The 17,603-nt window shown below is 43.9% G+C and overlaps 1 protein-coding gene across 1 annotated transcript in view; it reads left to right on the top strand.

Moving 5' to 3' along the window:
• The first annotated feature begins 16,230 nt into the window (after nt 1–16,230).
• serinc5 (serine incorporator 5) overlaps nt 16,231–17,603 on the top strand; it is a 94,106-nt gene continuing 92,733 nt past the window's right edge. Inside the window, exon 1 of the mRNA XM_063049338.1 lies at nt 16,231–16,384. Within this exon, the coding sequence (XP_062905408.1) occupies nt 16,358–16,384 (27 nt within the window). The 5' untranslated portion in view covers nt 16,231–16,357. The remainder of the gene's footprint in view (nt 16,385–17,603) is intronic.

The raw sequence follows: 17,603 nt of genomic DNA, 5'->3' as shown, positions 1-17,603 counted from the left end.
CTGCAGATGCTGGAAATTTAAGCAACACACATCAAAGTTGCTGGTGATCGCAGCAGGCCAGGCAGCATCTATTGGAAGAGTTTCAGTCGACGTTTCAGGCCGAGACCCTTCGTCAGGACTAACTGAAGGAAGAGTTAGTAAGAGATAACCGAAGGAAGAGTTATCTCCCCCTCCCCCTCCAACTTTCAAATCTCTTACTAACTCTTACTCTTACTTCTGCTAGAGGGATTGAATTTAAGAGCGGGGAGGTTATGCTGCAACTGTACAGGGTACTGGTGAGGCTACGCCTGGAGTACCGTGTGCAGTTCTGGTTTCCTTACTTAGGGAAGGATATACTGGCTTTGGAGGCAGTGCAGAGGAGATTCACTGGGTTGATTCCAGTGATGAGGGGGTTAGACTATGAGGAGAGATTGAGTCACCTGGGACTGTAGTCACTGGAATTCAGAAGAATGAGAGGAGATCTTATAGAAACATATAAAATTATGAAAGGGATAGATAAGATAGAAGAAGGAAACTTGTTTTCTTGCACACTTTCTATCCGTACTGGGTTGAGTGTCGTGTTAGCAACTTGGCCTCGTAGAAAGCAGTCAAATGCTATAGAAATGGCAAAAAATGCCACCCAATGTGCCACAAGGCACGGAAAGGAACAACAACTAGTATATTGTTTTGGATACTATTGGGGGATGACTTAGCAGAGGAAAGCCACAGCTGTCAGGTCAAGAAACATAGAAATGTAGAAAAACCTACAGCACAATACAGGCCCTTCGGCCCACAATGCTGTGCTGAACATGTACTTACTTTAGAAATTATCTGGGGTTACCCATAGCCCTCTATTTTTCTAAGCTCCATGTACCTACTGTCACGTGACCGGCAACAATGAATATAGAATTGAGTCAGGTTTTATAAAAACAAACAAACATTTATTAAACTTTGCTCAAAAAAAAGCGTAATGTATTTAAACGACTGACTTAAGCGGAAGTTAACTGCTATATGGCAACTCTGGAACAGTTCTTAAAAGGGTAAATGCGAAAACAGTTCTTAAAGTGGTAAATTCGAACACAGTTCTTAGAATGGTAAATTCGAAAGTCCAAGAGATTTATACAGTCAATTAGGAGAGTCTTTCCTGAAATAAAGAATTCCTCGAAGATGTCACGTTACTGTTGATCCCAGCTGGAACCTGCCTTGTCCGCAGGATTCACGACGACGGAAATAAAACAGTTTAAAGGAAATGACCTTTTCCTCTGGAGAATAAACACTGCACTATCCTTCCTACTTTAGCCAGGGGATATCTCAGTTGCAGGTCACTTTTTCTTGAACGAATATTCAATAAAGGCCGATCCACTCCAAAACCGCCAAATGATATCAGCTTTACTCGACTTGGCGAATTCCTGTATTTTGGTAAGGTCTTCACTCTCCAATACTACTTACAATAGAAAGTAGAACTCCACTTTAAAATGAAACTGCATCATAAGCCAAATATGCAGCAAAACGGAGTATCTAACACAAAACGAAACTGAAAACTAACTGCGTCACCAGGGACCTTCCTTTTATATACCTGTCGAGAACAGGTAATCATGTGACCTCACTGGTGGGAAAATTACATCATGTGACCTCCGCAAGACCATTACATCATCCTCATAAGACAGTCACAAGATATCCATGAAGTATGTAACACTACCCAGGAATCTCTTAAAAGACCCTCTTGTATCCGCCTCCACCACCATTGCCCACAGCTCATTCCATGCACTCACCACGCTCTGCATGAAAAACTTACCCCTGACATCTCCTCTGAACCTACTTCCAAGCACCTTAAAACTGCACCCTCTCGTTTTATAGACAATAGAGAATAGACAATAAAAAATAGGTGCAGGAGTAGGCCATTCGGCCCTTCAAGCCAGCACCACCATTCACTGTGATCATAGCTGCTCATCCACAATCAGTATCCAGTTCCTGCCTTATCCCCATAACCTTTGATTCTGCTATCTTTAAGAGCTCTATCCATATCGTTCTTGAAAGCATCCAGAGACTTGGCCTCCACAGCCTTCTGGGGCAGAGCATTCCATATATCCACCACTCTCTGGGTGAAAAAGTTTTTCCTCAACTCTGTTCTAAATGGCCTACCTCTTATTCTCAAACTGTGGCCTCTGGTTCTTGACTCATCCATCAGCGGGAACATGCTTCCTGCCTCCAGCATGTCCAATCCCTTAATAATCTTATATGTTTCAATAAGATCCCCTCTCAGCCTTCTAAATTCCAGAGCATACAAGCCCAGTCGCTCCAATGACATATGACAGTCCCGCCATCCCGGGAATTAACCTTGTGAACCTACGCTGCACTCCCTCAATAGCAAGAATGTCCTTCCTCAAATTTGGAGACCAAAACTGCACACAGTACTCCAGGTGTGGTCTCACCAGGGCCCTGTACAGCTGCAGAAGGACCTCTTTGCTCTTATACTCAATTCCCCTTGTTATGAAGGCCAGCATGCCATTAGCTTTCTTCACTGCCTGCCGTACTTGCATGCTTGCTTTCAGTGACTGATGTACAAGAACACCTAGATCTCGTTGTACTTCCCCTTTTCCTAACTTGACTCCATTTAGATAATAATCTGCCTTCCTGTTCTTACCACCAAAGTGGATAACCTCACATTTATCCACATTAAACTGCATCTGCCATGCATCTGCCCACTCACCCAGCCTGTCCAAATCACCCTGCATTCTCATAACATCCTCCTCACATTTCCCACTGCCACCCAGCTTTGTGTCATCGGCAAATTTGCTAATGTTACTTTTAATTCCCTCATCTAAATCATTAATATATATTGTAAACAGCTGCAGTCCCAGCACTGAACCCTGTGGTACCCCACTGGTCACCGCCTGCCATTCTGATAGGGACCCGTTTTAGCCATTTCAGCCCTGGGAAAAAACCTCTGACTATCCACACGATCAATGCCTCTCATCATCTTGTACACCTCTATCAGGTCACCTCTCATCTTCCATTGCTCCAAGGAGAAAAGGCCAAGTTCACTCAACCTATTCTCATAGGGCATGCTCTCCAATCCAGGCAACATCCTTGTAAATCTTCTCTGCACCCTTTCTATAGTCTGCACATCCTTCCTGCAGTGAGGTGACCAGAACTGAGCACAGTACTCCAAGTGGGGTCTGACCAGGGTCCTATATAGCTGCAACATTACCTCTCGGCTCTTAAACTCAATCCCATGGTTGATGAAGGCCAACACACTGTATGTCTTCTTAACCACAGAGTCAACCTGAGCAGCAGCTTTGAGTGTCCTATGGACTCGGACCCCAAGATATCTCTGGCACTGAGTCTGACTCTGAAGGCGGGAGAAGAGGTCTGCAAGTGGGAGCCTTCAAAAGAGAAATATTGAGACTACAGTGTTTGTTTATCCCTGTTAAAATAAAGTTAATAGGTTTAGGGAATGTTGGTTTTTGAGGGATACTGAGGCCCTGGTTACGAAGAAGAAGGTGCATAGCAGATGTAGGAAGAAATGATCAAGTGAGATACTTGAGCAGTATAAGAAATGCAAGAAACAGTTTAGAGGAAAATCAGAAAGGCTAAAAGAAGGCATGAGGTTGCTCTAGCAGCAAAGTGAAGGAGAATCCCAAGGACTGCGATACATATTCGGAGTAGCAAAAGACAAAATTGGGCTACTTGAAGATCAGCGTGGTCATCTACAGTATATATGGAGCCGAAAGGGATGGGGGAGATCTTAAGTAGATTTCCTACATCTGCATTTGCTTGGGAGACAGACACATTTTATTGAACTGAGGTAAAACAGTAGGGAGGTCAGGATCGTATATGGATTACAGAAGAGGAGGTGTTTGTTTTCCTGGGGCAAATTAAGGTGTATATGTCCCCAGGGCCAGGCAAAGTGTGTCCTTGGACCTTGTGGGAACTGGTGCAGTAACTACAGGGGCCCTGGCAGAGGTACTTAAAATGTCCTTACCCATAGGTGAGGTGATGGAGGACTGGAAAATAGCGACTGTAGTTCCGTTATTCAAGAAAGGCTTTAAGAATAAGCTGGGAAATTGGTGAGCATGACATCAGTAGTAGATAATTTATTGGAAAGTATTCTCAGAGCTATATAGGCGGAGGCAGAGTTATGACGGTGCTAAATTGCAACTCCTTCACGTTCATCAATGAAAACAGATTAATTTCTACCTTTGATGTCTCTCCTTTGCCTTTTCAGGGTGGATAGGTTTCTGTTGGAGACCCTGACCTAGATTTACACTCTGACTTTGGTTCCTTGTGGTGGTGGGTGCTCAGTGACTGGCCGCTTTTCGATATCCCAAGGACACGGCCCAGAAGACCAGCGCGCCTTCGAGGTTCCAAGGCTTCGCGGCCCTGTGGACGGGCTGATTCTAAGCTGGTGCCACTGACTGAAGCGTCGTGGGAGAAAATGGAAATTGGGAACAGCGGATCAGTTGTCGGAGGCTGTGTACTCAGCAAATTGTGTTTTGTCTCTCGCTCTCTTGTTGGTGGGTGAGAGATTTTTGCAATTCTCGGGTCACAGAACTCAGGGGGGGAAAGCGGCATGACAGACTTTTAACACCATAAATCAGTGAGTTGTTTTGTTATGTCTCCGCTCGCTGTGAAAGGGGACACCTCTTTTCCCCCTTATTAGGGAGAAAAAGAGCCTGTGGCATGTTGAATTGTTGGGTGACCAATTAGTTTTTGTTGTATTGCAGGTCACAGTCTTTATTGGGCGCTTTGCCATTGCTTGCTTGGTGAGTGGAGGGTGCTGACGGTTTTTTGAAGATGTGGGTGGGGGTGGGGAGGGTCGTTGCTTTGCTGCTGCTTTGTGTGGGGGGGAGTAGGGGTGGACTTGGGGTTCTAATGTTTTAACTGTCACCCGTTCTTTAGGGCAATCTTCTGTTTTTGTGGATGTCTGCAAAGAAAAGGAATTTCAGGATGTACATTTCTCTGATATTAAGTGGAACTATTGGACTATTGAGACAGGGTATACAGGGTATCTGGATAGACAGGGCTTGATTAGGGACAGTTAACATGGCCGTGTGTGTGTGGAAGGTAATGTCTAACCAGTCTTATAGAGGAGATTACCAGGAATGTTGATGAAAGAAAGGCAGTGGACTTGGTCTGCATGGAATTTGGCAAGGCCTTTGACAAGTCCCACATGGGAAGCTGGTCCAGAAGGTTCAGTCACTTAGCATTCAGGATGAAGTAGTAAATTGAATTCAACATTGGCTTCATGGAAGAAGCCAAAGAGTGGTAGTAGATGATTGCCTTGCTGAGTGAGGCCTGTAATTAGTGGAGTGCTACAGGGATCGGTGCTGGGTCCATGGTAGTTTGTCATCTATATTAATGACTTGGGTGATAATGTAGTAAACTGGAGCAGCAAATTTGTGGATGACACCAAGATTGGGGCATACTGAACAGTGAGGAAAGCTATCACAGTGGGTTCGGAGCCATCTGGGAAAAATGGGGTGTGAAAAGGCAGATGAGATGAAATAAAGACAGATGTGGGGTTGCCCTTGGTAGGATAAGTCAGGGTAGGACTTACCCCACCAGTGAATGGTAGGGCAATGAGGAGTGTAGCAGAACAATGGGATTTGGAAATACAGATCTATAATTCTTTGAAAGCGGTGTCACAGAGTCATAAAGAGTGTTTCTGGCACATTGGCCTTCATAAATCAGAGTATTGAGTACAGGAGTTGGGATGTGATATTGAAGTTGTATAAGACGTTGATGAAGCCACATTTGGAGTATTGTGTGCAATTCCGGCCACCTACATACAGGAAAGATATCACTAAGACTGAGAGAGTACAGAGAAAGTTTACAAGGATGTTGCCAGGACTTGAAGACCTGAGTTATAGGGAAAGGTTGAATAGACTAGGACTTTATTGTCTGGAGTGTAGGAGAATGAAGGGAGATTTGATAGAGGTATACAAAATAATGATAGCTAGGGTAAATGCAAACAGGCTTTTCCATTGAGGTTGAGGTTGGGTGAAACTTGAAATAGAGGTCATAGGTTATGGGTGAAAGGTGAAATATTTAAGGGGAACATGAGGAGGAACTTCTTCACTCAGAGGGAGATGAGAGTGTGGAAAGAACTGCCAGTGGGCGAATGTGGGTTCAATTTCAACATTAAAGAGAAATTTAGATAAGTACATGGATCAGAAGGGTATGTAAGACTATGGTCCAGGTTTAGGTCGATGGGACTAGGCAGAATAACAGTTTTCATGGGGAAAAGGGGATGTTTCTCTGCTGTAGTGCTCTTTGACTCTATCTGAAGAAGGCTGCATAATCATTTCAAATCGGCCCAGGAATCCACTTGTGCACCTGGAAGATATAAACAATTAAAATTTGACCAGAGAGACACATATCACTATGTAACCCAGTGGATGGTTATCTGAAGACAGAGAGTAATAGAACTTTGATATAGCTCAGGGAATATGAGGAGAACAAAAAATGGGGGTTAATGTTAGATTGATGTAAATGGGTGTTTGATGGCTGACATAGACTTGATGGGGCAAAATATCATTTCAATGCCATACTTCTGTATGACTCTATAATAAAATATTATGTTCCAACACTTTCAATCTCCATACAGTACTTGATCTCACAAACATTAAAACATATTTAGTAAGAAGTCCCATCAGAAATCTTTATTACATTCTGATTATATTTTCATATAGTTAAAAGCTCTTTATCACCATATTCCATCTGTGAATCGCTTTTATTAATCACGTGGCCCGCTTTAAGATCAACAAGGATTCACAAGTAATATAACATGATATATTTCAGGACCATTTTTTACTAGGTAAGGTTTCCTTCTGCAGATTGTTCAGGAGGTGGCCGGCAGAATGTACCATTAAAAAAACCTGGGACTCCTCCGTCTTTGATGAAAATAATATTCCCAGGGTGATCCAATGCTCCCAGTCAGTTACTTCCGAATTTTCCTCAGTGTTGTAAAGTGTCTCTCATGGTAAGTATTTCCTTTGACATTTTTCTTGACAGCACTGGTATTAAAACAGTTTATCAGCCATGGCACTTCCTGTCCGTATCTGCCAGCAATGATCCATTCACCCACTTGTTATCTCCTATCTGATGTTAGCATTTTACCATCAGCAATAAAACATTTTAATAACATCTATATGTTCCTTGATGAAGACCAGGAATAATAGAAGGAAAATCTATCCTCAAGGGGATTGCAGGATATATTTTAGTAGTTACTTTATTTGTCTCATAATTTGGAGAATGTAAAGTCAAATGTGATCATGAGTGAGAATTTATATTTTACACAGAATCCTGGAAGTAAAGAGTTGCTATTAGTAAATATGGCGTGAAGACGCTGCTGTTCCATTTCTTTTGCCATTTCCTTAGCATTTGTCTGTTTTTTTACGAGGCTCAGTTGCTAGCTTGACACTCAACCTAGAATGGATGGAAAGCATGCAGGGAGCCAGCTGGATTCGAACCCGGGGTCATTGGCCTCAAAGTCTGGTGCTGATGCCACTACACCAGCTAACTGAAGCTTTTGAATTGTTAAATAGTTCACCCTGTTTTTTATGGAGTTAAAACCTCCATCCTACCATGGCCTAACCCCTAGGTAACTCCAGCCCTACACAATTGTGTAGACTTGCAATTCCCAAGAAACACAGGTGTATTGACTAAGACCATAAGAATTAGAAGCAGCATTAGACCATTCATCCCGTTGAGAACAGCCAGGAAGAGTTTAAAATGTCTTTTTGCTATCAGAGTGACCAAAAATAATCACAAGCAATGAATTATAGATGCTGGAAACTTGATTTCTTTTCTACAGATGCACGGTTGAAAGTATCTTGGTTTTATCGTGGCCTGGCACTGCAGTTGCAACACCCAGGAATGCAAGATACCGCAAAGAATTATGAACACAGCCTGGTCCTTCATGGGTCTTCCTTACTGTTGACAGCAGCTACAGGAGGTTCTGCTGAAAGGAGGCAGCATCTATCATCATCCTACTTCTCGCAGCTACTCTCAGTTGGATGTACAGAATCCAGAAGTCCCACACTGGAACAATGACTTTCCTACAACCACCATGTCCTTCAACTGATCTATACAACCCAAACCCTCCCTCGGCGATGGAACACTGCAGACCACCTTTTGCACTACCACGTATTTCGCTCAGATTGTGTATTACTTTATCGCACTAAGGTTTTATATTTGCACAGTCTTGTGTTTTACTCCCTCTCTTCACTTGTATATTTTATATTCCAAGTGTTGCCTGTACCCATGTGCCTGTTGCAAGCAAGTTTTTCATTGTACCTGCACCTCACAGCACTGGTGCGGATGACAATAAACTCGGCTTGTCTTGACCTGTGTCTTTGGCCAGAAACATTGCTTCTCTGTTCACAGATGCTGCTTGAACTGCTAGGTGTTCCAATCATTTTTTACTTATGTTAAAAAAGTACTTCTTTACTTTGTGACAATGTCCACATCCTGAAAATAAAATTGAAGATGAAAGTAGATCACATTTTTATTACGCAAACATGAGGAAATCTGCAGAGGCCTAGGGAGAAAGAAAGGGGGAGGGGGGAAGCCAAGAGGATGGGCAAGGAGTATAGTGAGAGGGACAGAGGGAGAAAAAGTATGCCGTCCTATACTGGTATCTTCCAATAGTTGGCATGTTCCAAGCCTATACTGGTATCTGTCCCCCACTTATCCTTCACTACATCGACGACTGCATTGGCGCTGCTTCCTGCACGCAAGCTGAGCTCATTGACTTCATTAACTTTGCCTCCAACTTTCACCCTGCCCTCAAGTTTACCTGGTCCATTTCTGACACCTCCCTCCCCTTTCTTAATCTTTCTGTCTCTATCTCTGGAGACAGCTTATCTACTGATGTCTACTGTAAGTCTACGGACTCTCACAGCTACCTGGACTATTCCTCTTCTCACCCTGTCTCTTACAAAAATGCCATCCCCCTCTCGCAATTCCTCCGTCTCTGCCGCATCTGCTCTCAGGATGAGGCTTTTCATTCCAGGATGAAGGAGATGTCCTCCTTTTTTAAAGAAAGGGGCTTCCCTTCCTCCACCGTCAACTCTGCTCTCAAACGCATCACTCCCATTTCACGCACATCTGCTCTCACCCCATCCTCTCGCCACCCCACTAGGAATAGGGTTTCCCTTGTCCTCACCCACCACCCCACCAGCCTCTGGGTCCAACATATAATTCTCTGTAACTTCCGCCACCTCCAACAGGATTCCACCACTAAGCACATCTTTCCCTCCCCTCTTCTCTCTGCTTTCTGCAGGGATCGCTCCCTACGCGACTTCCTTGACCATTTGTCCCCCCCATCCCTTCCCACCAATTTCTCTCCCGGCACTTATCCCTGTAAGCGGAACAAGTGCTACACATGCCCTTACACTTCCTCCCTTACCACCATTCAGGGCCCCAGACAGTCCTTCCAGGTGAGGCGACACTTCACCTGTGAGTTGGCTGGGGTGATATACTGCATCCGGTGCTCCCGATGCGGCCTTCTATATATTGGCGAGACCCGACGCAGGCTGGGAGACCATTTTGCTGAACACCTACGTTCTGTCCGCCAGAGAAAGCAGGATCTCCCAGTGGCCACACAGTTTAATTCCACATCCCATTCCCATTCTGACATGTCTATCCACGGCCTCCTCTACTGTAAAGATGAAGCCACACTCAGGTAGGAGGAACAACACCTTATATTCCGTCTGGGTAGCCTCCAGCCTGATGGCATGAACGTCGACTTCTCTAACTTTTGTTAATGCCCCACCTCCCCTTCGTACCCCATCCCTTATTTATTTATTTATTTATTAATTATTAATTTTTTCTCTCTCTCTCCTTTTTCTCCCTCTGTCCCTCTCACTATACCCCTTGCTCATCCACTGGGCTTCCCCCCTTCCCCTTTCTTTCTCCCTAGGCCTCCCGTCCCATGATCCTCTCATATCCCTTTTGCCAATCAACTGTCCAGCTCTTGGCTCTATCCCTCCCCCTCCTGTCTTCTCCTATCATTTCGGATCTCCCCCTCCCCCTCCCACTTTCAAATCTCTTACTCGCTCTTCTTTCAGTTAGTCCTGACGAAGGGTCTCAGCCCGAAACGTCAACTGTACTGCTTTCTAAAGATGCTGCCAGGCCTGCTGCATTCACCAGCAATTTTTATGTGTGTTGTTCACATTTTGATTATGTATATTGTCATCCTCCTTGAAGCTGTGATGTTTAATCACACATCAAACAGATTGCTTTCCCTGTAGCTGTAACACTTTATTGTACATTCTGTTATTTTGTGACCTTGTACTACCAAAATGCACTGATGTAATGAAACGGTCTGTATGGATGGCATGTATGCAGAACAAATCTCCGATTGTACCTCTGTACATGAGGCAATTTGTTGTGTATTTAATATTTCAGTAATATTTGAGAGATACTGTAAATATATTGCTTGATTCAGCATTCTTTGTTGTTCACATAATGCATTGTAGGTTGGTCCTGACTAGACTGAACTCCTGCCTCAGCAAGGACCTGGACCCATTGCAATTTGACGATCACCACAGTAGGTCAATGGCAGACACAATCTCCATGGCTCTTCACATGGCTTTTCACGTGGCTTTAGACCACTTAGACAACACAAATACCTACGTCAGGATGCTGTTCATCGACTATAGCTCAGCATTTAATACCATCATTCCCACAATCCTGATTGAGAAGTTGCAGAACCTGGGCCTCTGTACCTCCCTCTGTAATTGGCTCCTTGACTTCCTAACTGGAAGACCACAATCTGTGCGGATTGGTGATAACATATCCTCCTTGCTGACGATCAACACTGTTGCACCTCAGGGGTGTGTGCTTAGCCCACTGCTCTACTGTCTGTATACACATGACTGTGTGGCTAGGCATAGCTCAAATACCATTGATAAATTTGCTGACGATACAACCATTGCTGGTAGAAACTAGGTGGTGATGAGAGGGCGTACAACTAGTGGAATGGTGCCACAGCAACATCCTGGCACTCAACGTCAGTAAAATGAAAGCACTGATAGTCCACTTCAGGAAGGGTAAGACGAAGGAACACATACCAATCCTCACCGAGGGATCAGAAGTGGAGAGAGTGAGCAGTTTCAAGTTCCTGGGTGTCAAGATCTCTGAGGATCTAACCTGGTCCCAACTCGTTGATGTAGTCATAAAGAGGGCAAGGCAGTGGCTATACTTTATTAGGAGTTTGAAGAGATTTGACATGTCAACAAATTCACTCAAAAACTTCTATAGTTGTACCGTGGAGAGCATTCTGACAGGCTGCATCACTGTGTGGTATGGAGGGGCTGCTGCACAGGACTGAAAGAAGCTGCAGAAAGTTGTAAATCTAGTCAGCTCCATCTTGGGCACTAGCCTACAAAGTACCCAGGACACCTTTAGGGAGCGGTGTCTCAGAAAGGCAGTGTACATTATTAAGGACCTCCAGCACCCAGGACATGCCCTTTTCTCACTGTTACCATCAGGTAGGAAGTACAGAAGCCTGAAGGCACACACTCAGCGATTTAGGAACAGCTTCTTCCCCTCTGCCATCCGATTCCTGAATGGACTTTGAAGCTTTGGACACTACCTCACTTTTTAAAGTATACAGTATTTCTGTTTTTGCACATTTTTTAATAATCTATTCAATATACGTAATTGATTTACTTGTTTATTTATTATGTTTTATTTTATTTATTTATTTTTTTTCTCTTTCTGCTAGATTATGTATTGCATTGAACTGCTGCTGCTAAGTTAACAAATTTCATGTCACATGCTGGTGATAATAAACCTGATTCTGATGTAAAAGTATGTGAATGGCATAGGTCATTACGCCACCACATCATACGTGCATGGCCTGCCTAAAGTAAAACAGTTAGACTCATATTCTGGACTCTCCTGTGTTTTCCTTTCAATGAATTTTATGTGTTGGAGTTACAAAACATAATGGTGGAGATGAGGAAGTTTTAAGCGAACCTGAGATTACTACCTACCTGTTTAGAAACATAGAAAACATACAGCACAATACAGGCCCTTCGGCCCACAAAGCTGTGCTGAACAAGTCCCTACCTTAGAACTACCTAGGCTTTACCCATAGCCCTCTATTTTTCTAAGCTCCATATAGCCATCCAGGAGTCTCATAAAAGACCCTATCGTTTCCGCCTCCACCACCACCGCCGGCAGCCCATTCCACGCACTCACCACTCTCTGCGTGAAAAACTTACCCCTGACATCTCCTCTGTACCTACTCCCCAGCACCTTAAAACTGTGCCCTCTCGTACTATCCATTTCAGCCCTGGAGAAAAGCCTCTGACTATCCACACGATCAATGCCTCAAAAGCACAGCAAGATGTTTGAGTTAAAAAAATAGCAGAGTGAGTTTAAAAAAGGAGTGAGAAACTGTGCAGCAGGTACTAATTTTGAAGGGACAGACAGAGACAAGTTTTAAAAAAAGGCAGAAAACGGACAAATTCATGGGTTCATCTACAGTGGAAAGGAAAATACCTGCAAAATTTACAAAAAAGAAAACTCCTCTTAACATATTCTCCCTAATGCAAATCGAAAGTCTTTCTGTTACCTGTTACAGAGAGGTGATCAAAAGGGAAACCAGAAAAGATCCCACACTGTCTCTGGTCCATATGGTAACTCAAAATGGCTGGAATGTGCAGCAGAAATCCCACTCCCCCATTGTTAACAGTGCTGGGGTGAATTTGTCCTTGACGTAGGGGTTGCCTTGTGTGGGGATTGAGAGTTGTTGCACCATCCAAGCTGAGTAAGCTGCAGTGTAGGAGGAGCTACATGCTGGTCATCTAGGCATGGTCAAAATGAAAGTTTGCTCAAATCTTTGTCTGGTGGCCTGGGATAGATCAGCAGATCAAGCTGCTTACCATGCACTGTTCGGGATGTCAGCATGTCTAGAAGATGCCAAGAGCAACACTTCTCCATCCCTGGGAATGGGTGCATTGCCCTGGCAGAGAATTCTTGTGGATTTTGCTGGGCCATTCACGGGCACAATTTCCTTGCAGTAGTGGATGCAGCTACTAAGTGGCCAGAATTGTTTCTAATAGCCTTCACAACAGCCTTGCACACTGTTGATATGTTGAAAAGCCTCTTCTCAAGGACTTATGTTCCAGAACACTTAGTCAGTGACAATGGACCACAGTACATTGTGGAACAGTTTCAGCCATTCCTGAAAATGAATGGAATAAGACATGTTACATCTGCACCGTACCACCCAGCTACAAATCACTTGGCGAAAATTCTTGCCCCAAGTCTGAAGAACACACTGCAAACAATGTGAACAGAACACAGTACACCGACACTGAATCAGAAACTCATCAATTTTCTCCTTGCATATCACAAGGCAGCACACTCCACAACCAACAACTCATCAGCTATGTTGTTCCTGGGTTGTCCCTTGTGCTCACGCTTGGATCTCCTCAAACCCAATCTCAGAAGTAGTATGCAGGACAAACAGCTGAGACAAATTGGAGGCTCCTCAAACAAGGAGGTCTGACATTTCACTTCTGCACCGGCAGTCCTGGTGAGGGACTATAGAGGTGATTAAAAGTGCATACTCAGAAAGAGTTAGGAGAGAACAGAACCACCGTCCTCCACGGTGGAGATTGCGTCTGATGCCATCTCGAGAAGACACTTCCATCGGTTGAGGAGACCAGAGTCAATTGTTAGAGAAGAAAGATGGCTGCAGCTGTCAGAATTACCTCCTGCAGTCTGGGAGGCCCCAGAACCTGAGATTGTTTTCCCTGCTAAGCAGAGTAACCCCATTTATCAGGAAAGATGTTATCTCACAAGAGTAAGAAATCCTGCACAGTGATTAAATCTTAAGGCCTGAACGGGACAATTTTAAAATTGACTATGCTGTGGATGTCTATAGAGTAGTTGTATTGTATAATATACTATATATATATATAGTATGTGTATATAAATTGAGATGCATTCTACATTGAGTTGAAGTTTATAGCTAAGTATGGAGGAGTGTTGTGTATTTAATATTTCAGTAATATTGTAAATATATTGTGTGATTAAGCATTCTTTGTTGTTTACATAATGTATTGTTGCTGAAATGTAAAAGTATGTAAATGGCACACGCCATTAGGTTGCCACATCACGTGTGTGTGCCATGCTTAAAGTAAAACAAAGTTAGACTCGCATTCTGGACCCTCTGTGTTTTCCTTTCAATTAGTTTTTATGGTTTGGAGTTTCAAAACATAATAAATTATAAACCAACACACACACAGCGCTGGAGGAACTCAGCAGGTCAGGCAACATCTATGGAAAAGAGTAAACAGTCTACGTTTCCGGCCAAGACCCTTCATCAGAACTGGAGAAAAAAAGATGAGAAGTCAGAGTAAGAAAGTGGGGGGGGGGCGGTGAGAGGAAGAAATGACAAGATAGTAGGTGATAGGGTGAAACTGGGAAGGGTGAAGTAAAGAGCTGGGAAGTTAACTGGTGAAAGAGATCCTCCCCCTTCCCTTTCTTCCATGGCCTTCTGTCCTCTCCTATAAGATTCCCCCTTCACCAGCCCTTTATCTCTGTCACCAGCCGACTTCCCAGCTCTTTACTTCACCCCTCCCCACCTCCCAGCTCCCCCCCCCCCTACCTTCTTCCTCTGACTTCTCATCTGTTTTCTCCAGTTCTGGAGGGTCTCGGCCTGAAATGTTGACTGTTGACTTTTTTCCATAGATGCTGCCTAGCCTGCTGAGTTCCTACAGCATTTAGTGTGCGTTGCTTGGATTTCCAGCATCTGCAGATTTTCCCTTGTTTTAAATTATAAACCAATTTACCAACCGTAAGAGTTCACACTAACAACACTATCTTATTATGATACCTTAATTGATGTTCTGGGTAGAGGTATGCTGGAACTTTTTCGTTTTCCAAAATATATATTAAAAATATAACCAATTACCCAATATGTCATTCTCATAAAATGGTTATGAGAATCAAATATATAACAGCTCATTTAGCACGTTCTCCTGATTTCTTGATACCACCTTATTTTTTTTAATCAACTAGCCTCAAACCTTATCCCAGTTGAAAAATATTTGGCAACCATATGTCTCGCCCTGATATCGTAATACCGGCAATGTTGAATATCTATTTGTACAGTTTGTTTGAAGGCGCCCTTTCATCCGTGTCACTATTAAGTTGCCTGCCATTTTTCTTGAATGGTCTGATTTGTACAATTGGTAATGTTTATAGAAGCAATCTAGCGACTGAGAAGATGGTGTTTTCACGCTTTCGAAGCACATAAATTGCAAATAACTAATATTAAACGGCAAACCCCAGCTGTAGAATGGAGAAAACCTAATTCCAAAATCAGGGCGTTGATTGAGTCACAAAATGGAAGCCTGATGAAGTTTAGACACTTTTAAGTAGCCGAATATGTAGACAAAAAAGTCCCACGAATAATTGAATTCTGTGATCACAACATGTGTTTATGTTGACTGGGAAAGAAACCAGCAGAATTTAATTTCGCCTAGCGTTTATGGCTTTGGTCGGGGTTGACAGTACGTTAAGTGCCCAGCGTCCGGGAAAAACGTTGCTTGGGGTAACTGGGAGAAATAATGCAGTCAAACTCAAGCTCCATCGGCAAGGTGACTGCAGCACCGTGGATGTGTTTTCATCCCATGCACGGACACCGTCACATCTAGGAGCAAACGGGCAGAGTTCATCCCCATTTGTTTCCCCATCTCCCGCGGACAGCTCCAATACCAGCTCGCCAGTTTCCCCCGGTGAGCCGTGTATGGATAATCTTGGAGCAATGAACAAAATAGGCTAGAAATCAACACGATTTACCTTAGCTTTACGAATTTGCTTTATAATGGGTTAAAATAAGGGCTATTTATATAGCTCTTATCAGTGCCTGAAACAATGCGGGCCAATTGCTAATTGCTGTGTAGAGAATGGTGCACCCTGCAATAAAAAGCCACATAAAAATATATGTGGATTTAATACAAAAGAAAGATCTTTAGACAAACTTCCACTAACATATGCAGTAAAAGGTGACTTTAAAAAAATCGATATAGTTCTCATGACAGAGTTCTCCTTTAATAATTACCAAAATGTATAGCAGAGAATCTGACGTCTCCGGAAGTGAATTGGGTTCGGCACAAACAGTGCGGCTGTGGGAGTGTGTGGTGTTCTCCTGGTGGCGTCGTCCTCTTTTGTTTGTGTTGTGGAGGTGGCCGCCTTCCGGGCTCGTTCCTCCACCTCTCAGATTTAAAGCCCCCCGCCCCTCCTGACCATGGTCAGCAGGAGGCGAGCGGACAACGTGATCCTTCCCGCCCGCCCTTGAGCCTCAGCGTCCTGGCAGCTTGCGCTCGGTGCCGTCGGACGGTTGGAGATGTCGCTGCCCTGCTGTGTTTCGCAGGTAAGGTGTGTGCTGGCTCTGGCCTTCGGGACTGATCGGGTCCCATCGATTGCGACGGACTGTTCCAGGCTGGCCTTCGCCGAGCTATCTCTTGTCGCGGCAGTTTGGACGGACAATCACTTGAGTTTTAATGGCACATGTCATGAGAGTCTCCGGAGACTCCGCTCTGCCGAGCTACCCCTCGGTTAGATGTTTGGAGGTTGTTGTTCGTACTCCAGCCTGGGGAAAGAGATACTTATCTACTGTCTGCTTGTATTTGTGGAGATATGTTCAGTCAGATACTTCCCGAGTGTTTACATTCCTGTATGAAGTAAAAAAAACATATTCTTCTCATCCTTATAATTGCTCAAAAATCACGAGCCTAACACACTTTAATTCTCGAAGCAATTGCTTTCGCCTTGATTTAGTTGCGATTTCTGTTAATCGGATTGTGAATGTATGAAGGTTTTCAAGTAATCGGCATGGTTGTACTAATTCGGTGCAGTGGATTCCGGATAATCGGGACCAGTACATTCTAGCCGAATTAAAGGCTGTCCCAATTAGCCGAAATTTCATGTAAATAGTTTTAAAAAAGTATAAAACAATACAAACTACCATTATCTGAGTAAAAAATTATGTATTTAAATGAAATAAGAATAAATTAGAATGCTACCAAAGCTACTACAGTGCTATAAAACTGTGTATTAGTTCCTAATAGTTAGTGATATAGGAATTAATCTGTTGTACACTGCTGTGTATGGGGTGTCCTGGGAGGTAGCAGCTGTAGTGAAGGGGCATGTTGTGTCTATTCTGGGGCAGCTCAGTCAGCTTTGGTCTCCACCGGATACTCAGCTCTCAGGTATGCTTTCAAGTCACTATTTGCATGTGACAGCAGCTGCACTCCCTACCACGTAGACTGGTGGGCTAAACCAGGTGAGAGCAGCAGGTGGGCTTTGTGACCCAGTGAAAAGGGGACATGTCTGTCCTAGCACATGAAGTCGGTTCAGGTGGATTGCGCAGATGACATCAGCAGTGAGATCCAACGGCCAAGAAGGAGGTTCTGCAGTGGTCCCTGGAGAGTAAAGGCACAGGATTAGTCATGGTTATCCACTGCAACGAAGGAATACCCCAGTTAGTGTTGACTTCTCATACCACTCACTTCCGAGGTCGAGAAACTGGAACTCTTCCACTTTTTTAACAACTCTGTCACATGCGTTTCGCTGTCATCGTCAGATACGAC

The sequence above is a fragment of the Mobula hypostoma genome, chromosome 5 (genome assembly GCF_963921235.1).
Source record: "Mobula hypostoma chromosome 5, sMobHyp1.1, whole genome shotgun sequence".
NCBI lineage: Eukaryota > Metazoa > Chordata > Chondrichthyes > Myliobatiformes > Myliobatidae > Mobula > Mobula hypostoma.
The sequence above is the reverse complement of the archived record's forward strand: the minus strand, read 5'-3'. Positions and strand labels throughout refer to the sequence as shown.